At 36.5% G+C, this 15074-nt stretch overlaps 1 protein-coding gene across 1 annotated transcript; it reads right to left on the reverse strand.

Moving 5' to 3' along the window:
- Positions 1-437: 437 nt before the first annotated feature.
- Positions 438-2179, reverse strand: LOC141601193 (ubiquitin-like-specific protease ESD4). The gene is made up of 8 exons (XM_074421458.1): positions 2120-2179; positions 1949-2020; positions 1771-1857; positions 1071-1211; positions 873-973; positions 695-776; positions 536-594; positions 438-444 (listed from the first exon to the last, which is right to left on the reverse strand). The coding sequence occupies exons 1-8, from the start codon at positions 2177-2179 to the stop codon at positions 438-440; spliced, it is 609 nt and encodes a 202-aa protein (XP_074277559.1).
- Positions 2180-15074: the final 12895 nt, after the last annotated feature.

The raw sequence follows: 15074 nt of genomic DNA on the forward strand, positions 1-15074 counted from the left end.
AAATCATCTACTTTACAACTGTCAAAATATCTTTACAAGAATTGAAGGCAACAATCTTTACAACTATCAAATATCTTTACAACTTTACAACTACCAAAATATCTTTACAAGAGTTGAGATATCTTGCCTCGAACCATTTTTGCTTGAAAAATTATTACGACTTTACAACTACCAAAATATCTTTACAAGAGTTGATGAAGGCAACAATCTTTACAGGAGCCTCGACCCACTTTTGCATATTATGACTTCACGGACAATTGTCTTCTTTAATTAAACACCTATACAACCAAAAACAAGTACAATCGACTTATTTACGAAATATTTGCCAAAGTTATGAAGAAATGAACTTCACATCATTTTTAAGACAATGAAGTGTACCTTTTTAGTATTTTTATCCCATCTAAGTAGTTCCAATACGATCGATTTTCGATATTGTGTCAATTTCTGCCAAGAGCGACATATATTAATGAAGTATATAGACAACGAACCTATCTTTATTTGGTGAATATCAAACCTTGTTTTGTGATTCTCAAACCTTGTTCGATGAATCTCGAGCTTGTTCAAGTGAATCTCGACCTTGTTGATTTTAAACCACTTATAATGACCAAGTTTCACAAACAAAGCTCTGAGATTCACTGAACAATGTCTAAGATTCACAAGATAAGCCTTTATTTTCGTATACTAATGAACTTACCTGAAAATATTCACTTTTGGTCCATAAAATATCATTGTCCAAGGCACTCAACAACTTCAACAGAAAAACTCCACAATCAAAACTAGACAAAAAAAACAGTAAATGGTTTAAAATCAACAAGCTCAAAATAATAACTATTGATCTGTTAACAAAAGGAAAAAGATACATGCTTACATACCTTGTTGTTTGTTGAGGGACTTTGAGATTGACAAATTCGTTCGTGTGCGTGAACTCCAAAGATTTATATGACTCTGGCAAAATAGCTGAAACATGATGTACCTGAAAAAGAAAAGACAATAACAAGATCAAAATATATTTTCGAGTATACTTTTAAAAGAAAAGGCAATAACAATATTTTGGGAAAAAAAAATCATACAATCTCTTTGGCATGCTTATTGTCATGATCCACATTAACAGCCACGCATGAGTCAAGGATGAAATTTTTTCCTTGCTTTATATCACAGACACAAGCCCACCAATGTTGCGGCTCTGTGTTACTATGGAAAGGGATAAAAACCTGAGATAGTAAATGTCCAGGATTCACAAAATCAGGTCAACGATTCACAAAACAAGGTCCATGATTCACAAAACAAGGTCAAGGTCAAGGATTCACAAAACAAGGTCACAAACTAAGGTCAAGGAGTTCACAAAATAAGGTCCAGGATTCACAAAATAAGGTCCATGATTCACGAATTATGTTCCAGGATTCACAAATAAGTTCACAAAATAATCTCCAAGATTCACAAAATAAGGTTCAGGATTCACAAAATAAGGTCCAGGATTCACAAAATAAGTTCACAAAATAAGGTCCAGGATTCACGAAATAAGGTCCAGGATTCACAAATAAGTTCACAAACTAAGTACCAAGATTCACAAAATAAGCACCAAGATTCACAAAACAAGTTCAAAAAAAACTCCAAGATTCACAAAATAAGGTCCAGGATTCACAAAATAAGGTCCAGGATTCACAAAATAAGTTCACAAAATATGGTCCAGGATTCACAAAACAAGTTTCAGGATTCACGAAATAAGGTCCAGGATTCACAAATAAGGTCCAGGATTCACAAATATCTGACCTTGTCGATATGGCTACCAGCAAGTGGAGTGTAACTGTCCTTTATGTGTGCACCCCAAATTTCGGGGTTGTTTTCTCGATGAAGACTCTACAAGTCACAAGAAGGCAATTTTAGAAACAAAGCAACTTTAAGAACGCAAAATACTTGAATATCAACATATAAAGGATTTGAGACTGACAAATATTGTTGTTGGCAAGTAGAGTAAATTTCTTCTACTGAATGTGCACTTAATTCCAAATATATCAATGACCTACAAAATTAAATTTGTTAGGAAACATACACATCGAGTGACGTGAACAAAATGAAAACATGGGGAGGAAAAGGAAAATAATACTTAGGGGTTACTTACCTCATCCATAATAAGGCCTTTCGGTCCAAGGCTAGTCAAAGCTTCTCTTGTGACTTCCATCCACGGAGTGGACACCATAACGTCACTTCATTATTGATAAAATTCAATTAGTAGATATATTTATTACAATAAAAAAATCAAAAAATCAAAGCAAAAATATGACATTACTGTTTATTTTTCTGTGTTTTCTTTCGAACAAAATGCAACAATTTATTGTCAGTGTATCGAGGCCATTCTAGTGCATCATTTTGTACTATTTATCTGGATAGGTTCTCTTGATTGCACGCCCTCAACTCCTTACTGGCAGATGGTTTATCGAGGCCGGAAACAATTGATGTAGAAGGAGGATCATTGTTCCCTACCACAGGAGGAGGAGTAGAAGTTGCAGTAGTAGCTAGAACAGTAACAGTGGGCTGAGTGAGCTCACTGTTCTCAGAACATGTGATAATTTGATCGCAAGCCCTTAACTCCTTACTGGCAGATGGTGAAGAAGGAGGATCAATATTCCCTACAACAGGAGGAGGAGGAGGATTAGGAGTAGAAGGAGTAGCTAGAACAGCCACAGTGGCGTGAGTGGGCTCATTGACGGAAGGGACATCGTCAATAGCACTGGAACTTGTTTGCATATCACTTTCACTTGTTCTCCTCCTATTGTACTCAACCCACTGTTCTTGATTATGATGATCATCCGCTACCACTGTGGGCTCAGAATGGTCAGCTTGTTCATCATTGACGGGAGAGGCATCATCACTGACGGGAGGGAAATCATCAGTAGTAGTATTATGAGAGGGAGATAAAAGATGATCAGGTTGTTCATCAGCTTGAATACAAGATGTTGAAGGTTCACCAAGTTGTATGATTTGGCATTCTGGTTTTGGTGGTGAACGACGTGACTGTATTGGTTGCAAAGCTTCACCCATCACGTCCAATGCCTCCAACAATTCAGCTAGATTATCCCCACTATTACCCTCCACACTCTCCTGGACATTACCCTCCACACTCTCATGTACATTACCCTCCTCATTATTGTCTTCTTGAGATAACCTAAAACCATCTGCAATACCATCTACAGCTGCAACTAGTTTAGAAACTGTTGCTGAGGAAGGTAGTTTGCTCAGAGCTTGGCTAGCAAGAGATTTGTACTCCATGAAAGCTTGAGCCATGACCTTTGCGAAAACTGCAAGTTTATTAACAAACTCGGTAGTACTACCTGAATTATTAGGTAGAAGAGGATTAACATTTGCGTAAAGCGCAAGTTTATTAATAAACTCAGTAGGAGGATCAGAAGGTTCTTCATCTTCAGAATGTTGTTGTTCACTTGTTCGCTTTGAAGACTGCCTAAACTCAATAGTAGGCAAAGGTGGCTTTGAAGACTCCCTAAACTCAATAGTAGGCAAAAGTGCATGTGCCTTACGCTGAGTGATGACCAGTGGAGGCTCAATAGAACCCTTTCCGAAAGTTTTATTGTCCGAATTTTTGTCATTCATTTCCTGCTTAATTCTCTGGGATATAGCTTCTTTAGTCTAAGTTGAGAGCGTTGGAAACTGCCGGGTAACAAGGCGTGCTTTGTAGACACATCGGTCTAGATAAATAAAAACCAAGACCATAATAGGTCCACCAAACCAATTTTCTTTCAGCTTTTTGGTCTTCCACTCCTCCGTTTGCCAAGACTCAACTTGGTTAACCAATTTACGTTTGATAAAATTGCACCAGTTGAATTCGGAGATCAACTCAGTGTTTACCAAACTTTTAAGAAGTCTCAAACTTGCCCTATTGCCTACAACACCGCCTAAAAGAGCATTGAAGATATAAATGATGAAAGTGTGTTTGAAATCATCTCCACCATCTCTTTGTGTACAGAGCTTTTCCATAATGTGTTTGAGCTCAATGGAACTACATTTGTATTGACTTTTGAACTCCTCCAAAAGAGACACATAAGAAGGACACTTATCTCCAATTTTTGCTTCTTCGACAATGTTTGGACCCATTGTCAATCCCATGCACAGATGGATATCTTCCTCTAAAACAAGGAGTTTCCCATCACACAACGATCCTGTACAGGGGTCATAATTTGAAACTAGCCAGTACGCCAAGTCACCCGGAACAACATTTGTTTTAAGATGCAATAGAGAACCAAATCCCATTTCTTGTATAGCTTCAATCTGCTTATCTGATGGTGGATTCTCCTTATTGTTGAGAAACTGGTAAAGCCCAGCAGGAGACATCCGAGTCCTCAACACACGCAGTCTGTCTTTGTAAATTCTTGTCTTTTTTGTAGGTGGCTCAGAGGGTGGTTCAGTAGCTTCAGTAGGTGCTTCAGTAGAATCAGCAGCTGGTTGAACAGGTCGCTTCATTTTAGATGGCTTCCTATTATGCACCAAGTAAGGTAAAATAACATCAGAACTAAAATCCGAAATGTAAACATTTTAAGTAAGTTAGACAACAGAGAAGGTGATTTCATGCACTTATTAACAAGTATAACAATATTATCTTCCAGTTTCACAAAACAGGGTCTGAGATTCACACAATTAGGTCCTAGATTCACACAACTAGGTCCTAGATTCACGAAATGCAAAAGAGATGTAGCTACTGAAAAACTTAACCAACAATACATTAGAAATTGGCAATAAATAAGGATAAGATAATGAAAACAGATAAGGTGATTTCATGCACTTATTAACAAGTATAACAATATTATCTTCCAATTTCACAAAACAGGGTCTGAGATTCACACAATTAGGTCCTAGATTCACACAACTAGATCCTAGATTCACGATATGCAAATGAGATGTAGCTAACAAAAACTGGCAAAAACCCTAAACCCTCAGTAACAAAAACATTTAAAAACTGGCAAAGAACATGCATCCAAAGAACGATAAATTAATCACAAAACCATACGCAAAAGAATCGAAAATATACTAAAAAAAACCTAAACCTTCACTAACAAAAACTGGCAAAAACCCTAAACCCTCAATAACAAAAACTTGCATAATAAAAACAATAATTTGACGAATTAAAGAAGTTGATTGAAAATTATGGTGAAAAATACGAAACAAAAGGAGGATGAATCGAAACTTGAGAAAGTAGACAGAAAAATACCTAATTTGCGGATGATAGCGAAGAAAAGCTAATGGCAGACGAAAAGCTCAATGATAATGGCGGATAATGACGAAGACGAGCAGTTAGTGAATATGGAAGTTGAAGATAGAGCAGTTAGTGATTAGTGAATATGGAAGTTGAAGAGAGAGCAGTTAGTGAATATGGAAGTTGAAGTGAAATTTGAAATTGCGAAATTGTGAAAATGCGAAATTGCGAAATTGAGACCACGTGGATCTTTACTTAAGAATACATGAAACTGGAGCATGAAATTGTGAAAACTGGAGCATGAAATTGTGAAACTAAGTCTTGAATAGTTGATCTTCACTTAAGATGTTTGTTTCACTCAATGTTGTGAATCCTGGAACTTATCTTGTGAAACTGGAACATAAAATTATGAAACCTAGACCTGAATCCAGCATTAAGTATTTTTGTGATTTTGATCAAAATTTAGTCGATGTCATCGTTCCCCAATTTAGCCTGAATCCAGCATCGTTCCCCAATGAAATAAAGCCTTTAGTTGATGACATTAAACATGTAATTGTACATAATATAGAAAAAGATGCGAATCAAATGAGAAGGCGGCTTGCATTAAACATCTTTGTCTCTCAATAAAAGACCGTCATACGAAGTACACCCGTCTCATCTTATGGTCAAATCCAAGTTTCACAATTTCTTGTAGAATTACATTCTCGACTACTAAATACATTCTCGACTACTCAAATACAAGACTACAGACTAATCAATTCATGGTACCATTACAAACAAACAAGGTCATATGGCCGAATTTCACCATTTTGAATACTGAGTACATCAACACAAGATAGATATAGCAGTCCTGCTGAAGCAAGGGATGTTCGCCAGTGAACACATATCCATCGAAGAAAGATCATTTGCTTGCAAAAGACTGTCATGTCATCAGTGAAACACCTATACCATGAAAAACAAGTAACAATTAACAGATGTTCACCAAAGTTATGACGAAATGGACTTTGCATTAATTTTAAGTCAAGCAAGTGTACCGTTTTTTTATTTTTATCCCATTTAAGAAGTTCCAATATTATCTTCTTTCGATAGTCAGGCAATTTCTGCAAAAGAGATTTTCATACAGTATAGTATATATTTAATATGTAGCAATGGCAAGGTAGGAGGCAAAACCCGTAAATCTATACCTCAAAATATTCACTGTTGGTCCATAAACTTTCATTGTCCAACGCATCCAACCATTTCAGCACAAACACTCCACAATCAAAACTACAAATAAATAAACATTTATGAGTAAAAGAAACATCTCAAGTGAACATCAACTATTCAACCATTCAGTTCAGCAAATATGGGATTGGGTACATGATTTTGGTCAGAGAGGGACCATTCAAACTTGTACAATATATCTCATAATATAGCCTAAAAAACGAAGATACATGGTTACATACCATGTTTTTTGTTGAGGGACTTGAAGGTTTTCCATTGGGTTCATGTACATCAACCGCAAAGGTTCAAATGGAGATGAACCACCACAAAGAACAGATGAAACTTGGTACAACTGGAACATGAAAAGGCCAATAGAACATAAAAATATGACAGGGATATATTTTTAAGAAACTAAAGATAAATACTCCAAAATTTTTTGGGAAAAAATCATACAATCTCATGGGCTGTGTGGTTATCAGGATCCGCATGTATATCGGTGCTCGAGTCGAGGATGAAATTTTTTTTTGCTTTAAATCGCAAACGCAAGCCCACCAATGACGACACTCATCGTTAAACATAGGGATAAAAACCTGCAATAGACAAACCAATTAACAATACACATGAACGAAATAAATAAAAAAGAAAATAAATAGTAGAAGAGGGATCTTTCACCTTTTGGATATTGCTCCCATCAAATGGAATGTAATCAGACTTCATGTATTGACCCCAAATAGCTGGGTTGCGTTCTTCATGAACGGTCTGCATGTGACAAAAGTAGGACCATTTTAATAAACCAGAGAGGAGCAACATTAAGAAAGCAAATACTTGAATATCAACATCTCAAGGATTTGAAACTCACATATACTGTGGTTGGCTAGTAGAGGAGATCTGATCTACCGAGTGTGGACTTCACTCCAAACATATATATCAATCACCTACAAAATCAAATTTAACAAAACATAGGCAAAGGATTCACAAAATAAGTTCCAACATTCACAAAATAAGGTCCAGGATTCACAAAATAAGGTCCAGGATTCACAAAATAAGTTCACAAAATAAGTTCCAAGATTCACAAAACAAGTTCCAGGATTCACAAAATAAGTTCTAGGATTCACAAAACAACTTCTAGGATTCACAAAAAAAGTAAAATGAAACATGAAAAGAAAAAGGAAAGGAAAATGATACTTACCTGATCCATAACAAAGCCACGTGGTCCAAGGGTCTGTAAAGCCTGTCTTGTGACTTCCATCCATGGAGTGCACACCATAGTGTCACTTAAATAATGAGTAAATGCAATTAGTCAATATCTCTCACAATATAACTTTTATATTGTAAAATCAAATCAAAATCATATAACTTTTATATTGTAAAATCAAAGCAAAATCATTACAATTTAGTTTGTGCCGATTTTGATCTGCATACATAATCCAACAATTGCTGGTCACTGTAAGGAAGTGGTCGAGAGCCACTGCCACAATACGAACATAATCAACTAAAGTACTAAAGGTTTTGCAAGAAAAATATGATAATATTAAAAGAACAAGGTTCTTACAGCGGTACACGACTCCATTCTAGTGCATCTTTTTTCACTCTATCTCTTAATACGTTCTTACCACATGTAATAATCTGATAGCACACCCTCAGTGCAAAACGCTTCACCTGAGTTTCCTATAAATGGAAAAAGGGGAATAATAATGTGTTTCAAACTTATAAAAATTTATATTTATCAATGTATAAATAGAGTTGAAAAAGTAATCTTACAGTATATATGGTTATTGGACAATCACTTTTGTTTCCTTTGTAATTCTCCAATATGTTCAATAAATAGATGCCATTATCTATTTCATCGGTTAAGTTTGATTTTGGGATAAACACTTCGTGCATCCACAGAATACTTCTCAGTGCTGGCACCTTTAGTTTAAGAAGCCAGATGAGCTTTTCTTTCTGTATGAACAAAAGAGAAATCAGTCTTTCTTAGCACTGGTATAAACAAAGGAAAATCATCTACTCAGACCTTGTTCAGGGAATCTTAGGGCTTGTTCTGTGAAAATAGGTCGTGGTTTAAAATCATCTATTTTGCTCTTAATTTTATGAATCTCGGACCTTATCTTGTGAATCTCAGACCTTGTTCAGTGAATCTTAGGTCTTGTTCTGTGAAAACTTGGTCGTAGTTTAAAATCATCTACTTTGCTCTTAATTTTGTGAATCTCAGACCTTATCTTGTGAATCTCAGGCCTTGTTCAGTGAATCTTAGGGCTTGTTCTGTGAAACTTGGTCGTAGTTTAAAATCATCTATTTTGCTCTTAATTTTGTGAATCTCAGACCTTATCTTGTGAATCTCGGGCCTTGTTCAGTGAATCTTAGGGCTTGTTCTGTGAAACTTGGTCGTAGTTTAAAATCATCTATTTTGCTCTTAATTTTGTGAATCTCAGACCTTATCTTGTGAATCTCAGACCTTGTTCAGTGAATCTTAGGGCTTGTTTTTGTGAAACTTGGTCAACATAAGTAGTTAAAGTGATAAGATTCACAAACCTTAAGTGTAGGCTTCACAAAATAAAGTCATACATTCACAAAGTCATTTCCTAGTAGAATCACAATAACACACATTTTCTTAAGCAAAATGGAAACAATAGACGTACCAAAGGTTGGATAAAACAAGAATAATCAACAGATCTGCCTTTCATAGGATGGATGATTTGCACTTTGCTACGTTTAGTTCTGAGGTCGATACAAATCAAGAAAGGTGGGTAGGAGGCGGAGACTATTGGAGCGCAAACCTGAGAAAGGACAAAAAGCAAACTGAATTAAAAAGACAAAAATGCAGTGAATAAAAAAGACAAAAATGAACTTAAGTTGAAATATAAGCAGACCAAAATCCAAGACTTACTAGTTGAACTGCAGAAACATCAACATTGAAGAGACACTGGGAACAAAAAAATAAGATCAGTATGAGTAACGATTAGAAGTCAACATCATGTAAAATAGACTCGGAGAATTGGATAAAGTACAGGGTAATAAGACTAACACTTTCATTTCTATACGACACAAATAAACGAGAAGGGGAAGTCCGAGATTTGAATATCTCAATACTATTTAAGATCTCACAATACACATCTATGACATGAGATGATATCCGATCGCCTTCAGGCACACTCTTCAACTGACTCCTAGTCAAAGTCTGACATTGACTTTGGAAAAGAATCTCCGTTTCATCATATGATTCGCCAAGTATAAAATCTAATACTTGTTTCTCAGCTTGATTCAAATCCCTAAAAACATTAAGATTTCTTTGCAAATAGGGCGATCGGAAAAATTCAGCTGGAACTACAACCCTCCTCTTACCACGACCCGGAACATCCTCTTCAATTGGTAAGAGAGATAAGGGAAATGGGATTGCAGCAGTAGTTGGGGTTTTGCAAGGAACACAAGCAATCGACTTTGCCAAATGACGTGGCGATCGACGAATATAGACATTACTGACAGATCGTTTACTGACAGATGTTTTATCGAATTTTGAAACAAGTGGAGTATCTGGTAGGCAAATAACATCACGAGTTGTCTTCCGTACCACAGTAGTAGGAGGAGTAGGAGAAGTAGCTGTTATCTCAATAATTATAGGCTCAGTGACGTCCTTGTCAGGAAGAACATCATCCAGAGTAGCGTGAGAGGATGTGTTCCCTACCAAAGGAGTGGGCTCAGTGAAAGGAGGGATTACATCCACAAGGAGGGATGACACAAAGAAAGATATGTGTCAGGCTCAGGCTCAGGTTGAGACAACAAATGGTCATCATCTGCTAGAAGCCTAAAGGATGGGTATTCTGCATTTGGTGATGGTGAATGATGTCGCGCTATTGGTTGCAAAGCTTCACCCATTGCATCCAATCCCGCCAACAAATCAGCCTCAGTCCACCCATAAAAATTATCCACATTCTCCCCACCTTTCTCCACATTCTCATGAATATCGTCAACGACTTTCTCAGCGATATTCTCATCCACAATGTCCGACACCTTTTCCTCATTCTTCACATCGTTCACATTTTCAGCATCATCCTCTTGTTGAGATAACTTAAAACCTTCTGCTATGCCGTCTATAGCTGCAACTAGTTTCTTAACTGTTGTTGTTGAAGGCAGTTTGGAGGGAGCTTGACTAGCAAGTGATTTGAAGTCCGCAAAATCTTGAGCCATTGCCTTTGCGGAAAACACAAGTTTATGGACAAACTCACCAGTGCCTTCATTCCCGTGTAGCGATAATTTTTCAAATAACTTCGGATGCTTTATCTTGAATTGTTGACTTGGAAAACTGACCGAGCTCAATATTTGGAGGATAAGGACACAACTGTGGAATATGGTGGTTGAAGACCATTGGAGGCTCAATAGAATCCCTGCCAAAAGTTTTCTTGTCCGAATTTTTGTCATTCAGTTCCTGCTTTACTCTCTTAGTTATAGCTTCTTTAGTCTAAGTTGAGAGCGTTGGAAACTGCCGAGTAACAAGGCGTGCTTTGAAGACAAATCGGTCAAGATAAATGAAAACCAAGACCATAATAGGTCCACCAAACCAATTTTCTTTCAGCTTTTGGGTCTTCCACTCCTTCTTTTGCCAAGACTCAACTTGGCCAGCCAATTGCGTTTGATGAAATTGCACCAGTTGAATTTGGAGATCAACTCAGTGTTTACCAAACTTTTAAGAAGTCTCAAACTAGCCCGATTGCCTACAACACCGCCTAAAAAGGCATTGAAGATATAAATGATGAAAGTGCGTTTGAAATCATCTCCACCATCTCTTTGTGTACAGAGCTTTTCCATAATGTGTTTGACGTCAATGGAACTACCTTGGTATTGACTTCTGAACTCCTCCAAAAGAGACACATAAGAAGGGCACTTATCTCCAATTTTTGCTTCTTCCACAATGTTTGGACCCATTAGCAATCCCATGCACAGATGGATATCTTCCTCTAAAACAAGGAGTTTCCCATCACACAACGATCCTGTACAGTGGTCATAATTTGAAACTAGCCATCGCCAAGTGACCCGAACAACATCTGTTTTAAGATGCAATAGAGAACCAAATCCCATTTCTTGTATAGCTTCAATCTGCTTATCTGATGGTGAATTCTCCTTATTGTTGAGAAAGTGGTAAAGCCCAGGAGACATCCGAGTCCTCAACACAGGCGATGTCTTTTTGTAAATTCTTGTCTTTTTTGTAGGTGGCTTAGAGAGTGGTTCAGTAGCTTCAGTAGGTGCTTCAGTAGAGTGGTGCAGTAGCTTCAGTACGTCCTCAGCACGTCGCTTCATCCTGGCTTGGCTTGCTTCCTACAACTCAGTAAAACCTATTATTCACAAAGCAAAGGGAAATAAGTTCACAAAATAAAGAAACTTGGTCAGTAAGGTTTAGATTCTCAGACCATGTTTTGTGAATCTCAGACCTTGTTCAGTGAATCTAAGGGCTTGTTTTGTGAAACTTGGTCATTATAAGTGGTTAAAATCACCTATTTTGCTCATACCTTTAATTGGTGAATTCACAGACCTTGTTTTGTGAATCTCAGACCTTGTTCAGTGAATCTAAGGGCTTGTTTTGTGAAACTTGGTCATTATAAGTAGTTAAAATCATCTATTTTGCTCATACCTTTATTTGGTGAATTCACAGACTTTGTTTTGTGAATCTCGGACCTTATTCAGTGAATCTAAGTGCTTGTTTTGTGAAACTTGGTCAGTATAAGTTGTTAAAGAACATTACATTATAACAATAAGCTATGGTCAACAAGTTGTGGTCAATTAACTGAATTTAAAGGTCTCAGATTCACTAAACAAGGACTAAACTTCACAAACTAAGTTCACAAAATAAGTTCCAAGATTCACAAAATAATTTCCAGGATTCACATAATAAGTTGCAAGATTCACAAAAGAAGATCCACAATTCACAAAATAAGGTCACAAAATAAGTTGGTCATTATAAGTGCATGGAAGAATATGTAAGAAAACAAATACAAAATTAAATAGAAAGTCAGAAGTAAAGAACATTTCATTATACATAGAAAAGTGATCCATGCAAATATTTAAAACAAAAGTACAACATTACATGATAATTTATTTTATCCAAAATGTTAAACTAAGACGTACGTAATTATACAGAAGGTTGACACTACTATGAAATTATACAAAATAACAAAAGGGCAAAGTTAAAACCTTAAAGTGCAAAGCCCTAGTTACACAGATAGTACATTACAAACAAGGGACAACTCTAGGCTATATATACATCATCATCAGAGGTAAGTCAAGAAAAGATATATCTCTACGAGTGACTAGTAAGTCAGCAGCAATGCCAATAGCTATATCTCGTTCTTCACTCGGCGTAGCTTTTAAAACAATCAATGACTCATTAACTGCACTGTGTGCAGCATCATCAAGAGCATTGAGATGAGTACTCTGAGATGGAATTTTTGCTTGCATATAATGCAGTATAAATTTGGCAATCATATTCTCCGTCATGAAACATTTGCATGTTTGAAAGACTATGCTAGGACCCCTACGAATAGTCCGAACACTATTCATATCATTTATGTCTACAGAAAGCCAATATGCCAAGGTGACCCCAGGTGCACTGTTATGTATCAAAAATAGTTGAGCCCAATTTCGACAAACGAGCACCATATTTGCTTTATCTTCCCTATGATTAATTTTTGAGAAGATTTTTTGCATAAGATCTTCATTATTGAAAACAGAATGACATGCTTGATAGTGACGGTCAGGCACTATAACTTCCTTTAACGGCGAAAAAGAGAAATCCATAGCTGTTTGTTTTTTCAGTGACATAAAGTGCGCGAAATGACTCTTGATCTTCGTCAAGAAGATTAACAACACAACCATTGCACCAAGGTGTCATAATTGTTTATGAAACAAGTGAAATACAAATATTAGTTAAACAAAACAAATGTAAAAATACAAAACACAAATTCCTAGGTAGTTGGACTAACAAGCTGGGAAAATAAACAAAGGTGAAGGAGATTCTCAGACCTAGGAAGCACAAATTCCTCACAAAATTAGATCTAGGAAGCACAAAAACCGGGAAAATAAAAAGGTTTAGATTCTCAGACCTTGTTTGGTGAATCTCAGACCTTGTTTAGTGAATCTCAGACCTTGTTTTGTGAAACTTGGTTATTATAAGTGGTTAAAATCATCTGTTTTGTTCATTCCTTTATTTGGTGAATTCACAGACCCTGTTTTGTGAATCTCAGGCCTTATTCAGTGAATCTAAGAGCTTGTTTTGTGAAACTTGGTCATTATAAGTGGTTAAAATCATCTATTTTGCTCTTTTCTTCTTAATTTGTTTCTCTGCTTCTTTGTAATCGCAGACCATATTCAATTAACACTCAATCAACAACGGCAGAAGATAAACAGTAGCTAGTGTAATTTATGCAAACCTCTGTAATATATACAAACCTTTGAATAATCTCAGACCTTATTCAATGAGAACAACAACAGCAGAAAATACAACACGCAGAGAAACAACAACTGCAGAAAATGCAACACGCAGCCAAATTTACTGGTTTGAAGATAATATAACAATAAGCTACTGGTTTCACAAATTTACCTCCTAGATTCACAAAATAAGTTCTAGGTTTCACAAAAGCAGGTAAACGAAATATTAACAAACAGATGACAAACATTAACTCCAAGTTTGAAGATAATATAACAATAAGCTACTGGTTTCACAAATTTACCTCCGATTCACAAAATATGTTCAACGTTTCTGATGTAACCATAATTAGCGCATATTTAGCCCCCGAATTAGTCTTGTTCTCATGCTTTTTAGTGCATATTTGGGTCATTTATTATCTTTAGTTCTTTGTTTTGCATATTCTTTGAGATTTTGATCCCTTGGTAGGAAAGGAGTAAGAATCTTGCATTTTCATGGCAAAACGAGACTAAATTGATCGAATCAAATGACCAAGCATCAAGGAGAGACAAGATTAGAAGGCCTTTGTACATATTATAGTAGATGAGCAATATTGAGAAAGGATCCTTGAGTCCCCAAGGAAATCCCCAAGGAATTTATGAAGAAAAGGGAAGAAAAGAAGAAGAAATCTTACTGAAGAACAATCCGTGCGGATTGTCTACAATCCGGCCGTCCTCCACCTGCACAATCCGTGTGGTTTCACCACAAGACGCTCGGGTTTAGCCACCACAATCCGCCCGGATTCACCTGAATCCGCTCGTGTTCCATCGCCAGAATCCGCCCGTCCCGACTCTGATCCGCTCGGATTCCTCTACAGCGCAATTTCGTCTTCTCCAAGCTACAAAGAAAGAAGCCCTTCCTTCGAAAAATACCGGCTCCTCCCTGCTCAATCTAAAAAGTGTAATTACTAGTTTAGCCCTTAGTTAACCCTAATGCATCCCCCTAATTTCCACTATAAATAACCCATTAGTCTAATTAGAAGGGCATGTTCTTCTTATCAATAATTAGAGTAGTTAATATCAATCAAATCTCTCTTTAGTTTTGTAATCAACAATTAATCAAGTTCTAATACAAGTTTTATTTCCTTAATCTCTCTTTTGTTCATCCTTTATTTTGGGTAATTGAAGATTATTTGGGTTATTATTGGGAGATTGACAACCTCTCAATCAAGCATCAAGTACTTCTTTTATCTTTGCTTTATTATTTGAATCATTA

This window comes from Silene latifolia, chromosome 9, assembly GCF_048544455.1.
Source record: "Silene latifolia isolate original U9 population chromosome 9, ASM4854445v1, whole genome shotgun sequence".
NCBI lineage: Eukaryota > Viridiplantae > Streptophyta > Magnoliopsida > Caryophyllales > Caryophyllaceae > Silene > Silene latifolia.